The 15,190-nt window shown below is 34.4% G+C and overlaps 1 protein-coding gene across 1 annotated transcript; it reads right to left on the minus strand.

Annotated features, from left to right (window-relative positions):
• Positions 1-3,394: 3,394 nt before the first annotated feature.
• Positions 3,395-14,897, minus strand: LOC138693476 (hemolymph lipopolysaccharide-binding protein-like). Its single transcript, XM_069817463.1, has 4 exons — positions 14,731-14,897; positions 11,553-11,667; positions 8,527-8,796; positions 3,395-5,469 (listed from the first exon to the last, which is right to left on the minus strand). The coding sequence occupies exons 1-4, from the start codon at positions 14,893-14,895 to the stop codon at positions 5,312-5,314; spliced, it is 708 nt and encodes a 235-aa protein (XP_069673564.1). The 5' UTR covers positions 14,896-14,897; the 3' UTR covers positions 3,395-5,311.
• Positions 14,898-15,190: the final 293 nt, after the last annotated feature.

Below are 15,190 nucleotides of genomic sequence, written 5' to 3' on the forward strand. Positions count from 1 at the left end.
TTCCACCACTGTGAATCAATGCGCGCTTGAGCAAAATGGCCTTGTAGCGCAACGTTCCGCGAGTGTGGAGCGAATAATCTTCTGCCAGAATAGCCACCAACTTTATTCAACTCACTTGTGAGAAGAAGAGTGCAAAGATAACAGAACAAGGATAATAGAAAGATAATAGAGCAAAGAGAATATAATCAAAGAGAAAAGTTGATTTATTTCATGTAGTTATCTGGTGTCGATCCTCCACAGAGAGTTTCAGAGAACCTATATGTCGTCAGTGTGTCAACGAAACCTGTATAGTCGGATTCGTCTAGTCGATATCTGCCCGAAGTAGAAATTCTGACTTAGACAGCATTACGAACAGTTCGATTCCTGATTTCGCTGGAATCTGAGTGGCGTGCTGTTCTGTAGATTTATCAATTCAAGGAATAAACTTTCAGGATTTTCTATCGTCTGTAAGCCAAAAGGATTTCAGAAAAATCTCGATTCCTTGTCAGTTGTCAATGTTTCTCCAAACTTAGTATATCCTGATGGTGCCTTTATTGTGGCAAAAGATGACATCGATATGTCTCTAATCCGTTGTTGTGAAATATTATTTTAAGCGTTCCTTTAAATTTTAAATTTCTCGCCCTGAAAACTTCAATAAATAACATATCACGTTTTCACTTATTTATTGTTTCTCCCGAATCTCTCACTCACTCACTCACTCACTCACTCACTCACTCACTCACTCACTCACTCACTCACTCACTTGTTTCATTCATGTATGTTGTTATAATAGCTTAAGTTTGGTATTTAGTAATTAATATTGATTAATATATTCATAATCAATATTTGCAGAAGGAACTAAAGTTACATTTCACAACCCTGACAACATTTCTAAATGTCATAGCACTGGCTAAGATGCGATACGTCTTATCTGTGAATCTGCAGGAGAATAATTCCTTGAAAAGCTCAGTGGTAGCGCGTCAAGGGGATGGGTTCGAATCTCGGTAGATCCACTCTAAATTTATACAATGTGCGGCAAATCAAATCTCTGTAAATCCAGCCTAAAGTTATACAGTATGCGCCAAACAAATCTCGGTAGATCCATCCTATATTTATACAACATCCGGCAAAACAAATCTCGGTAGATCCACCCTAAATTTATACAATATGCGGCAAAACAAATCTCGGTAGATCAACCCTAAATATATACAATATACGGCAAAACAAATCTCGGTAGATGCACCCTAAATTTATACAATATACAATATACGGCAAAACAAATCTCGGTAGAACCATACATTTATACAATATGCGGCATAACAAATATCGGTAGATCCACCCTAAATTTATACAATATGCGGCAAAACAACTCTCGGTAGATCCACCCTAAATTTATACAATATGCGGCAAAACAAATCTCGGTAGATGCACCCTAAATTTATACAATATGCGGCAAAACAAATACCGGTAGATCCACCCTAAATTTATACAATATGCAGCAAAACAAATGTCGGTAGATCCACGTAAATTTATACAAATTGCGGCAAAAAAGTCTAGGTAGATCCACCCTAAATTTATACAATATGCGGCAAAATAAATATCGGTAGATACTCCCTAAATTTATGCAGTATACGGCAAAACAAATCTCTGTAGATCCACCCTAAATGTATACAATAGGTATGCAGCAAATCAAATGACACTGAAATGTTATTTATTTGCTTTGGTACAGTATATTTTCAAAATATGTACCATCACGTGCGACACATTGTTCATAACATTTCTGAAGATTATTGATCGTATTGAAGAACAAAGGTTGCAGTAAAGACACAAAAATAACATTTTCTAAAACACTAAATTCAAGGTATAAAACTATTATATACAATAAATAAATACTTAAAATTTTATAATATACTTTAAGGAACTTTAGAATTGAGTTTGAAACTCCTAAATTTTCGGATAAATTTCTTTTAAAGTAGGTGTGTTTTTGTTGTCCAATATTTAAATAACAGTATAAAATTTTATCAAGTTTCATTCGTCAGTTCCTCAGATGTTGATTTTAACTTATGTCAGTGATATTAAATAATGCACGAATTCAAAACATCCGAAATGTTATTGCATTTAATATTTTCTGGAAAGTACTTACATCTCATGATTAAAGGAATTGCGCATGCATTGTTAATTGTGAGTACTGTTTACTAAGGTAAAATTTACATATAAATCGCAATTTTTACTCGATAATTTTCATCCACTTCGAAATTTAAAAAAAAATTTTGTCAAGAAAAGTTTTCTATACTCAGCTGATTCCATGCAGAACTTTATATATTGGAGTACGCTGAGTATTCTTACAAAATTTCATGCAAATCAGAAGAAATGGAGGCCCATAGAGACATTTTCATATACAAAAAACATTGTTTAAAAAAACTTAAATTTTATTAGGTATGGTAGGTTTAAATAATTTAAAAAATCGACGCTACACTTGCGAAATGGTGGGCAGGGCTGAACATAGAATAAAATGTTTAACTAGTCTATGAGATAACTATTTATGACAAAAGAGTTATACTATTTTTGCAATATTGGCCGAAAGCTCTGTCCATGTGTCCCTTAATTGAGTGGCTTTGAATAAAAATAATTAGTTGTGAAAAATCCAACTTATTTAGTTTAGAGGACAACGACACGATCCATCCACAGCATTACAAATGAAAAAGGAAACAAAGATTTAGTTAAATGAAAATATGTTTATTTTAATTAAGTACTGGGAATAATTGTAATTTGTGTATTAAACAAAAGATTAAGAGAGAGAGATTATTCTTTGACGTTCATATACGCATTCTAAGAATATTACACACTGCTAACTCGAATATCATCATCATCATCATCACTTGCCCTACAATGCGAGGTGAGCCTTGGCATCTTCAACAATTCTTCTTCAGTCTCTCGCTCCCGTGCTTTCCTTCTCCAATTCCGAATTCCGATCCTTACCAAATCTTCCGTCACTTCGTCCAACCATCTGTGTCTCGGTCTTTCTCGTTTTCTTTGCGTCATTCAATAAAATTGTTTGGGTGTTTCTCTTCCATCCATCCTCATAATTCAGTTCAATTCAATTCAATTCAATTCAATTCAATTCAGTTCAGTTCAGTTCAGTTCAGTTCAGTTCAGTTCAGTTCAGTTCAGTTCAGTTCAGTTCAATTCAATTCAATTCAATTCAATTCAATTCAATTCAATTCAATTTATTAAGCCATTAAACATACAGTGATAGGCTTCGTCACAATACAAAACATGTTCCAGGATTTTATGGTAATAATTACAGTGAATGTAAAAAAGTATTCGCACGGTGGGTAATAAAAATATATAGCAATAATAAATGTGCTTCAAATCATATACTCTCAACTTGTCGGACATGAACACAAGTTACGCGCAAGTATACACATTCTCTGTTATTTGTTTACATATAAACACAAAATTAATTGTACAATTCTCAAAATAAACAATTATGTTTGATTAAAACACAATGATACCAAACAAAAATACGAACAAAAAGTATTCGCACACTGGTCACACTTTAGTCAGTTCCTTTTCAATTTCAATACTTTGTAAGGTAGCCCTTGCATTTTACAGTAGCCTCTAAACTTCTGGGGATAGAATTAACTAAGTTTGAAGTAATATTTGCTGGAATGTTCCACTCTTCTATGATTGCAGTCTTTAGAGACTCTTTGCTGATATTATGCCTAGTTCTAAGTCATATTTCTAAATAATCCCTAGGTCTCGATTGGGTTGATGTCTGGTGACTGGGGAGGTGCCTGAAGGTATGGAGGGATGCTATAGAGAATCCACAGTCAACCATTGTGGGTCGTATGTTTGGGATCGTTGTCTTGCATGAATAAGAAATTGTTCCTGATGCCCAATTTTTGGGCACTAGGCACTACATGATCCTTCAGAATATCAGTGTAACGTTGGTGATCCATATTGCTCTCTGCAAAAGCCAACGACTCCACTCCTGCTGAACTCATGCACCCCCATACTAGTACTCAAACTCCACCTTGTTTCACTGTGGGACGAAGATCTTTCTTTTCCAGTTCAGAATTTTTTTTTTCTCCACAATAAACTTCTCCCATCAGATTGAAATATATTGAACGTACTTTCATCAGTGAAAAGCATTCTGTTCGGTTAAGATTTATTTCAGCAAAGTCTAATCTTTTACTCTTATTGACTTTACTGATGTAGTATTTCCTATGGTCGATTCTACCAAGGCATTCGCTGCTCCTTAGGCAATTTCGGATTGTACTGTTACAAACACTTATACCGAGATCATACTGAAGCTCTGCCGCACTAATATGCGGATCCTTTTTAATTTTTCGTATCATTGCTCTGCCACTGTATTCGTTTATTTTTCTCTGCCGGCCACTTCTCCTTAAATTTTCGTTAGATTTTCTTTCCCCATATCTGTCTATCATTCGCTTGATGGTTGACTTACCTCTATTCACAATCATTGATATTTCACTCAGTCTTTTACATTTATTATGCAGACGAATGATAGTAGCCCTTTCTTTCTTAGAAGTTTCTTTCCCTCTTCGTCCCATTTGACGTGATAGCTATATACTACTTGTAATTCTGGAATCAAACTATCTTGGAACATGCATTACGAGCGTTTTCTTAGTACCATGTGCCTACTGCGTTCCGCATGAGTCCTTTCATTCGTCAACAGAGTTGAGTGTGCGAATACTTTTTATGCTGTAATTTTGTTAGGCATTCAATTTATTGAACTATGGCAGAACCTACACGCAAAATTATGAAAATTTATTGTGTGTATTTGCTATGTGATGCATTATTATCATATGTGAACAGTTTATTTCATACCAAGAATTAATAGTACTTCATTTAAGTCTCAATTTGTAGTAAAAATGTCGTCGTGCGAATACTTTTTACATTCACTGTATATCTACTCGAATATAAATAAAATATAATATGAATATATTTGTTGAAAAAAATGAAAGAATACAAATGCAAGGATAAAACTGTGTGAGCACGTTTATTATCTCTCGCAAAAATTGCTTGATTTTTCAAAGTAAATTAACCACATTCATATTCCGCTACAGCCAAGACATGAACGGTGACCTTTTCTTTTTTTGTAATAATAGTCACGTTCTTTCCTCAATTTGTCCTGTGGTAACAATGCTGCCACTACTAATCGTAGCGCTGACTTTGACAACCTTGATCTAGATATTCTACTTCATTACGGTACACACAAACAATGCTGAGCGTGAGAATTCACTTCATTTTCCTATAAAAAGCAATGATACTAAACATTAAAGGTATTATCTTAATTCATTTATGGCTAATCAAGTTCTCTCTCGCAAATGAAGGACACTGCGGCACTGCATGCAACATCGTGGAGTAGTGCGTTCACTGCCAGCAGCAGACAGTCTTCCTTGGCGCCTCCGTCGGGCTGGCTTTGACCCCAGACGCTGAAACCAGTTGCATTAAGAGTCTCCCCTGAAACAGTCATTGTAGACAAGAAAATTAATAACCCTTATATAGGCCTAACTACAGTGACTTCGTCTCAGTGTATCATAAATCTATTTCACGATCCTATGATTAATCCGCAGCTTATGTTAACAAATTTAATAACATTTTTCGCTGCTTTGAACATATTTCGCTTTTTACCGACATGCTCTGAAAGTATGGGAACTTACTCCTTCCAAATCACGAGAAGTTCCCCTCTTCATCTCCATTTAGGACACTTTTAACGTAGAAAATATAACTTAACTCCTCCGATACCTCAGAAAATGTATTTATTTATTTATTTATTTACTTATTTATTTATTTATTTATTTATTTATTTATTTATTTATTTATTTATTTATTTATTTATTTAACCTGGTAGAGATAAGGCCATCGGCCTTCTCTTCCCCTCTACCAGGGGATTACAACTACAGTATTAAGAATACAATTACAATTATAATTACAATTAATATTGAATTTACAAATACAATAAAAATCAAAGTACTAAAAGATTAACAGACTAATAAAAGCTAGACAGTTCATTGTAAAAATTAAGAAGAGAGAAATTTTTTTTTATGAACTAAGTAAAAATTAAACCTACACTACGCAGTAAGAAAATTCTTAATAAGTTTGCTTTTGAACGCTACTAAATTCCGACAGTCTCTGATGTCACTGGGTAGGGTATTCCACAAGCGCGAAGATGATGAATACGATGAAGTCTTATGTGTTGGTATGGCTAGTATGAGGCTATTTTGCGTGCGTGTGAAGAGATTATGATATGATGACAGGTAACTGAAACGGGAGGCAAGGTAGGTAGGTGTAGAAGTGTGAAGGACTTGGAAAAGGAGAACAAGAGAATGAAAATTTCTACGTTCGTTAAGCCGTAGCCAGTTTAGAGTTTGGAAGGATGGGGTAATGTGGTCAGCGCGACGGACATCGCAGACGAAGCGAACACAAGAATTATGAACACGTTGTAATCTTTGCGACTGGTTGACATTGAGGTCGGTCAATAGAGAGTCACAATAATCGAAGTGGGGCATTACTAGTGTTTCCATGACTGTCAAATAATAATTCAATCCTTCAAGCCGTTACAAGGGCAACACATGGAGAACGAGCGTAATACCTACAAGGAGAAAGAGGAGAATACAAGGAGAACAAAGGGATTAAAAGGAGAAAAAGGGGGATGAGGAGTGATCAAAGGGATGCAAAGTGAAAAAGATAATATATGTAGAAAAGGGGGATAAGAGGAAAAAGGAGAACGAGGGCAATATAAGGCTAACAAAGAGAGTACAAGACGAACATTGAGAATAAAAGGCGAACGAAGTGAATACATGGAGAAAAAGGAGAACAAGAGGAATTCAAGTAGAAATATAGGAAGACAATGAGAACAAGGGTAACACAATGCGAGCAATAGAAACATGTGGAGAACAAGGGGAATACACAGATAACTTTGAGAATATAAGGAGAATGAGGAAGAATAGAATGTGAACAAAATGAATACAAGACGAAGAAGGGGAATATAAGGCGAACAAGGAATATACGTGGAGAACGAGATTGTTTAAGAAGAACAAGAGTAATGCCATGAAAACAGGAGTAATATAGTGGAAACAAAGGAAATACTGAGAGAAAAGCGAATACAATGAAGACAAGGGGGAAAAAAGGAGAATGAATTTGAGAGGCCAAGAACAGGAAACCAAAAAGGAACTAGGGAAGGATTTGTATTCAGAACAGAATTTGAGTCAGAATATTTGAAAAAAGAGAACATGATTCCGAGGAAACTTCAGGATCACATGATTCAACTTCTTTGCCTGAATGTTCAAGCTCTGAAACACAAGAAGTTAGTGCGTTTGTTATAATTACAGAAGTCTGATTGGATTTAGTGTGTACAATGTTTTCACTGGCTATGTGGAAATTGAAGAGAGAGTACTATAGACACATTATTATTATTATTATTATTATTATTACTATAATTATTATTATTATCATTACTATTATTGTTATTATTATTATTATTACTATTATTATTATCATTTTCGTTAATTATTTTTGGAATAATTCTGTCCGTAATTCAAGTATTTGTACTATTTCAATCGGTATATATATGTAAATTCCACCTCAATAATATTGTGAAAAAAAATGCTTAAGTTGTAGGTACAGTAACGATAATTTCTTTTAAAACGTATTCACAACCTAAAGTTACCCCTATTGAGTACATGAATAATCAAGGAAACTTAAAAAATGAACTTCCCGAAGTTAACCGCTTATGGGGTAAAATTTGCAGTGTAGAAATAAAAAAAACAGATATTAATAAAGACAGAAGAAACGTAATTATTACGGAATATCGAGAACCGTTTGAATGTCATAAATAATTGATTTAAAAACTGAATCTTTCTATGTGTACTCAGTAAAATTAAAAAATAAAGAAAACACGAGTCAATGTTTCTCCATTGTACGGACATAGGGCCTACTCTTGCATGCAACAAAACAATTCCTGCCCGCATTCTTCTATACGTATTTGCTTTTTTCGTTCTATCATAGAGCAAAAAAGTATTGAAATTTCTACTCTGCGTCTATTTATGTCGATTATCTACTTGTTAGTGGGTTGTAGTGGAGTAAGAAAGAATACAGGTGGCGTTATGACTATTATGGCTCCGGGGTCAGATTTGCCCTATATTGATCATATTTTAAATAATATAAAATCAAAACGTTATTGGAGGGAACACTGTTTCTAGTGAAACAAATGTACACTTCAGTGGCGATATGATAATTGCTGATGCAAAAAACCAGACCTTATAGCGTTCGTTACGTAAGAAATTTAAAGTTTCGCGGATACATTGTGTATAGGCTACATCAGGGCTGGGCATCGGGAGCAGATCTAGACTCTAAACGGGGACGCTTAATAAACATCCGTCACTAAATCAACGCTGCGCGGTGTTCGGCGGGGAAGAAAGGGGATGAAGAGAAATTATATGGCTCCCCGTGAGAGAGTAGAATCCGCTCTTGCTGCCCAGCACTGGGCTACATGAAGCAATGTATAAATCATCTTACCAAGAACAGAGACGAAGTGGCCTTCCTTTGCGATGTCGGTGACTCCCATATACACGTAAACTTTCCTCCAGTCAGTGTACGGACTTGGGTAGCGGTCCCATATCTTCTTGATGGCCACGACCTCGGACATGGAGTTCGCTATGACGAGGTGCGCACCTTCTTGTTCGCAGGTTTCCTCCGCATCTTGCCAAGGCTTTCCAGTGACGTAGAATTTGTAATACCCAAATCCAGGCACGAGTTCATAGCCAGGCGCTGGTGGAGCTCTAGGACCTGGAATATGTTTACTGTTTGCTAGAAATTTCCTAACATGAATCAAATGAAAATCGAGATACTAAGGGTGAGTTAGAAGAAACAAAGAATAAATAAATGTCTAAACAAAGGAATAGGGTATTATGCATGAACGAATAAAAGAATACACATTTAAATGGTTGAATTTAAGCACAAATGGGTGTAAATCTGCCTTCAGATCAGAGTAAGAGGATTGATACGTGGGGAACTTAAGGGGTTAGGTACAGCTTACAGCAGTAACATTTTTGGAAATATTCAACTATTTTTCCTCCATTGCTGTATCTTGTACAATAATGATAATTAGTATTTGTAAAACACTGTCCTTCTGCTATATGAAAGGAATATTTTTGCGATTAAAGAAAACTATTCATATATATATATATATATATATTTTTTTTTTCAAAATTCATAATGGTGGTAGATCACTGTACAGTGATAAAGCGTTTCCCACATAACTCATAAACTTTTTAACTTTTTCATGTCCTCTCCCCTTTATTTTATTGCTGAAACTCATGTTTATAATATAGTGCTCTTTCAAATGCATTCCTTAATAAATAATACATATATTTTTAATTTGTGTTAGAGAAAAATACTGATATCTGACCATTTTATAATGAATTTATTTTTTATCAGACAATCTATCAAAGGTAGAGAAGTAATCTTGCATAATATTGCAGATATGACATGCATAAATATACATTAAAAAATTCATCACATAATGTTGGATAGTTTTTGAGTTATGCGGGAAACGCTTCATCACTGCACAGTGAACAGAATTAAAAAAAAAAAGTAAATACATATATTTTTTAAATTCGTAAAGATATTTTTTCATATAGCAGAAGGACAGTGTTTTACACATACCAGTTTTCATTATTGTACAAGATACAGTAATGGAGAAAAAAATGTTGACTATTTCCAAAATTTTACTGCTGTAAGCTGTATCTAACTCCTTAAAGAAAGGGGGTTTCTGAAATCCATTGCACTGGTCTAAAAGTCTTTATTCTTAGAATGTAGGCCTAATTAAGCCCACAGGTTTTAGGTCTTTTCGTATGACGACCTGTCGCACACATTTGAAATGTAAACAAAGTTATTGGTCTTAAAATCAGTGTTGAAATTACTAAAATGTGCTCATTAACATTCCATTTCTTTAACATTGGGCACAGTAATTTATAGTTTCCCCATTTACAATTGAGGAAGATGCATCATTATTTAAAGTTGCTAAACCTAGTAAAACGTTTGGCATTCGACGAAGAGATTACCAATGCAGTATCAGACGTTGTTGGTGTCGTCAACATACCGGTTCATTATTCTCAAACATCATGGAAAGTGCGTCAATGGTGGTAGGAACTATATCGAAGAATGATTTAATTCTCTGAAAGAGGATATTTAATGCTTATTTTGAAGTGTAACATCTTTCATATCCATTAATCAATACAGAAGTTACATATCCGGAGGCAAAACTTACTGAACAACTTATGTAATAAAAATAATTTCTCTGATTCCAACTTCTGAGGCTTGGTAATGTCTCACAATCCTACAAACGATATTTGTGCTCGTGAAAAGGAAACTTTACATGAAAGTTTTGCCAGAATTCGTTATGCAGTTGAAACAAGGATTCACTCTGTATGACAAAAATCGGCTCAACTTTTCCTGTCCTGGATTAAGACACGCTGAAATACCTATCTTACTTAAAATTTAATCGTTCTAACAACATGTCATCTTCTGATAGCAACTATCATTCAGGGCGAAGTATCGTCTGTACTGTGTAGACAAGGGACGAGCCGTATCGGAAGCAGGTCGCTGCTACGGCCTTGTTATCATCAATTTGTGGGTGAATTTTACAGACCTACCGATTTCCAGGCACATTGATCGAATCACCCGCATTTATCTTAAGACTTCCGCTCTCCTGCACTGATAAGATAATCCTCGACCTTTAGAGGTGATTGCAGTTTCGTGTTTTTAATTGCTTATTTTACGACGCTTTATCAACTGTCGTGGTTATCTAGCGTCTGATTGAGATGAAGGTGTTGTTGCCAGCGAAATGAGTTCGGAGTCCAGCGCCGAAAGCTATCCAGCATTTCCCCTCAATGGGTTAAGAGGAAACCTCGGAAAAAACTCAATAAGATCATTTGTCCCAACCGTTACTACACAACGGTGCACAAAATTCGTACTTGTTTCGAATTTAAAGTTATGTCTTCGTGCCCTTATTGTTGTTAGAGCCTACTATTACTGTAGTTATTATAATTATAATTATTATTATTATTATTATTATTATTATTATTATTATTATTATTATTAGCATTATTAAAAAATAGCCACAACTACATTCTCTCGGCTAAGGCGCTTGCCTACCGATCTGGAGTTGCGCTCGTGCGCGGGTTTAATTCCCGCTTGGGCTGATTACCAGGTTGGGCTTTTTCCGAGGTTTTCCCCAACTGTAAGGAAAATGTCAGGTAATCTAAGGCGAATCCTCGGCCTCATCTCGCCAAACATCATCTCACCATCACCAATATCATTGACGCTAAATAACCTCGTAGTTGATACAGCGTTGTTAAATAACCAAGTAAAAAATACATTCTAATCTCCCGCATTTTATGTATCCTAGGTTGGCAGGTCTGATGTTACATGCGCTCTGCGATTGTAAAAAATGACGTAGGACGTTTAGTTCAGTATTGCGCCTGGCCGCACAGATAGGTAGGCCTGTACGTATAATATTCCATTTTAAGGTCAATATTTACCTCTTACTGTAGCAACAATTGTCACTACGTTACCAGATTCACATTTTTCTGCTGAATGGTCTACATCAACTTCCCAAGACCCGACTTTCTCTTTAGTTCCATGTTGCAATTGAACCTGAAACGTAATTACAGTAGTTAATGGTGTTGGGTTTCTTCACAGGTTTAAAATATACATTGCCAAATTTTAGAATTCATTGCTGAGATGCTTCTAGATATTTATAATGAGCAAGCTATGAGAATACTGTACTGTTAGACACATTTCTGAATTCTTTCTCTATTCTATAATTTTTTTTAAATCATAGCGGACATAGAAAATTGTAGCATTTTAAAATAAATAATTCCAAGTGTTTTCACATTTGCCAAACCTAATATAAAGTTTTTCAAAAGTGAATTTTAAATCTGAAATGTATAATGCATTTATTATTGTTTTCAGATAACAAACATATATATGCAGGCTGAACAGTAAGTAATGTTATTAATTTCAGGGGATTATTCTATGAGATATTTCAAACAAAAAAGTTTACTACAATTTTTTTTCGTTTTTCCTTCTTTTCCGAGATAAAAATTGTTTTATATGAAACGCTTCACAGTGTGTTTTGGGAAAGCTATTGGTTTAATTTAAAATAAGTATGCTCAGTCAATTTAAGAGGGCAGTGTATTATGATAAATTATTGAAAGAATTCTTGTTTTATCCTTTGAATATGCAGAAATTTGATCCAAACAAATGTAACAATTTAAAATTTATTTTCAGAACGAAAAATTACATTTGTTTAGATAGAAATTCTGCACATTTAAAGAAGAAGAGTAAAATTCTTTCAATAATTTATTATCATAATACACTTCTTTCTGAAATTGTCTGAGCATATTGAGAATTAAGTCAATTACTTTCATAAAATACGCTCTGAAATATTACTTTTTAAACAAATTTATCTCGAAAAGGAAGCAAAAACAAGGAAAATTATATAAAGCGTTTTGTTAGAAATATCTCAAAGAATAATAATCCCTGAAATTTAGGACATTACTTGCTGTTCAACCTGTATGTATATGTATATATATATATTACTGCAATAGTAAAATAGTTCAAATTTCACTTCGGATTATTTCGGCTTGATATGAATTCCAATGTCAACGAAGTGCCAGTGTCTTACTATACACCAAGTAACATTTCTGGTTTCAGTGCTGCAACTGCGGTGGTAAATTTTGAGTTCATGGATCATTCTATCTTCAACAAATTTAAATAAGAATAAATACATGGATATCGGATTCGGAAAAGCGGGTGGCAGTTTTGTCACATGTAGGCCTATCTCTAATTAGTCGGTGCTGGAAATGAATATGTTCTTGTTGATCATCGTTGTCAAATTTTGAAGAAAAAAAAACTACAGAAACATATCTGAATTTCACCAGGAAGGAAATGGAGCAGTAAACATCCACTTTATAAAGGGCGCTAAATACATTCACCTCTGGGCTGTCAGGAAAGTATTTGAATTTTATCTGCCTCCAAACCTACAGTTTCGAGCGTTGTCACGATTCTTTGACATATTTTCATACAAAATTCCTTAATCATCTTATGTCTCTTTAAAAACGTTTTCATAAAACTCCCTGTAAAATCACATTAGAACAATAGTTTTCCTGGACGCAGATCTCTTTCATTTAAATGGTCTTCGAAAGAATCACTCCCCAATATTTTTACAGCTGTGTCAGAAACGCAAACATGTCTTGATGTCCTGATGTGATGCACAGAACAACAGGTCTCAGCATAGATTTTGTACCACATGCAGTATAAGTTTTAAGTTTCGTAGTAAAGTACCGATATAGTTTGAATTTTTTTCGAACTTGTGTTATAGCTTGGTTTCTTTGAATCATACACGCAACGCCTTCATCCTGCAGCTCTGAAATCTACCATCTTGAACACAACCGTCCGCGGTTGCAGCATTAAATACTATTGTACTATTTTGTATTACACTTCAAAAGTTTTTCTATATTATTACTGACATTTGACAACATTGGATATATCTTCTTCATAAATTCATATTCCCTATCAAAATTTTCAATTTGCCTTAAGGGCACACGTAGGTGAAGAATTGTTATTTTGGTCAAAATTTAAATTTTTAGTTTTTAGATTTAAACATTTTGGGTGCTATTCATAGACATTTCGCAGCACGCGCTACGAGCGTACTAAGCTAACACCGGCTATCGACTGGTTACTTGTAGAGAACACAAATCATATCCTATCGCTAACACTGGTTTATGAATACGAAAAACGCTGATCATCCACCGGAATCCCGCGCTAAAAATGTCTATGGATACGGCCCTTTATTTGGAGCCTAAGGAATGCCTGGGGCAATTTTCATGCACTTATACCTTTCCAATATTATTGGAAGTTATGTGCACGTGCTTATATTTATTTAGTTTCAAACTCAATTTTTCTGTTTTTATTTTTTCATATATTGCTGCGCTAAATATGCTATTTTTCCTACAACATTTTTGCTTCATTGAATTATTCTTTTGTGAAAGGTTTTTAGTATGTTTGAAACAAAACTATCAAGTTTTTCTTTAAGCCCCACATTTGTTTAAATATTTTTTGGAAGAAGTTGCTAATTCTTTGGCCATTTTGAGTTATGTTATATAAAAATGGAATAATAGACAACAATATTAAAATTTTAAAAAATAATAATTGCGATATTTAAAAAAATAATTTAAATTAACAAAATTCCTAATAACTCACACATTCCTAGACCAAATTAGATGGAATTTGTTGTACAGTTTATTTATAAGGAGCACAATAGCGGTACAAAATTTCAGATATCAACTTTTATTGTTTTAGGACATTGAAATTTCACCTCCAAGTGCAGTTACAAAACGAAAACTTCATAGTTTTTAACAGATACTTCGTCTAACGTAAATGGTCTTTGCGGAGATACTGATAAACCTTTCTCTTCATTTTTACACACTATTACCCAACAGTCTTGTAGTCCTGAATTTAAAGAAATATAATTTTTCTTCGAATGCATTTTTCTTTACGCGACAACCAAGATATACACGAGAAAATTACAGGACATAATATGTATTTCTAGTTTCTATATGATTCTGACAAGAAAAGTTCGGGTTTGATTCTGTGACTTCGAAATGGCAATATCGTTTTCTGAGTCTTATTACGTGTATCTTAAAATAAGAATACCTGGGCTGTCCACTGCCCTGTTCTATTGCGGCTGCTGCTCATCAACAAATTAAAGTCACTGTTTTCCATAGACGCACAGCCGAATTTTGTTTTGTCTACACTCGAAGCATTGGAAAACAGAACGAGATAAACGACTGCGCACAGCAAAAGTTGACAAGTATCCATTATATCTCTGTAAAGAAGAAACGTTATAATTAATGCGGATATGAATAGGTAGGTCAGTGTTTCTTTCAAAGGCGAAAGATACCGAACACACAACGATAGTCAAAGCCTCCGGAGGCATATTGTTGTAATTATAAATTGCATGCACCATTTATATACTTAAGGGAACCAGGTAGTGATTGGGGGTCAAAAATCCGATTATTTATTTTGCGTTAAAAAAAAAAGTAAAAACTTCCTGTTTAAAACAATATAAATATTGTGGGAGGTATTTCTGCAGATAAGCCATTCAAACGGCCTC

The sequence above is a fragment of the Periplaneta americana genome, chromosome 17, assembly GCF_040183065.1.
Source record: "Periplaneta americana isolate PAMFEO1 chromosome 17, P.americana_PAMFEO1_priV1, whole genome shotgun sequence".
NCBI lineage: Eukaryota > Metazoa > Arthropoda > Insecta > Blattodea > Blattidae > Periplaneta > Periplaneta americana.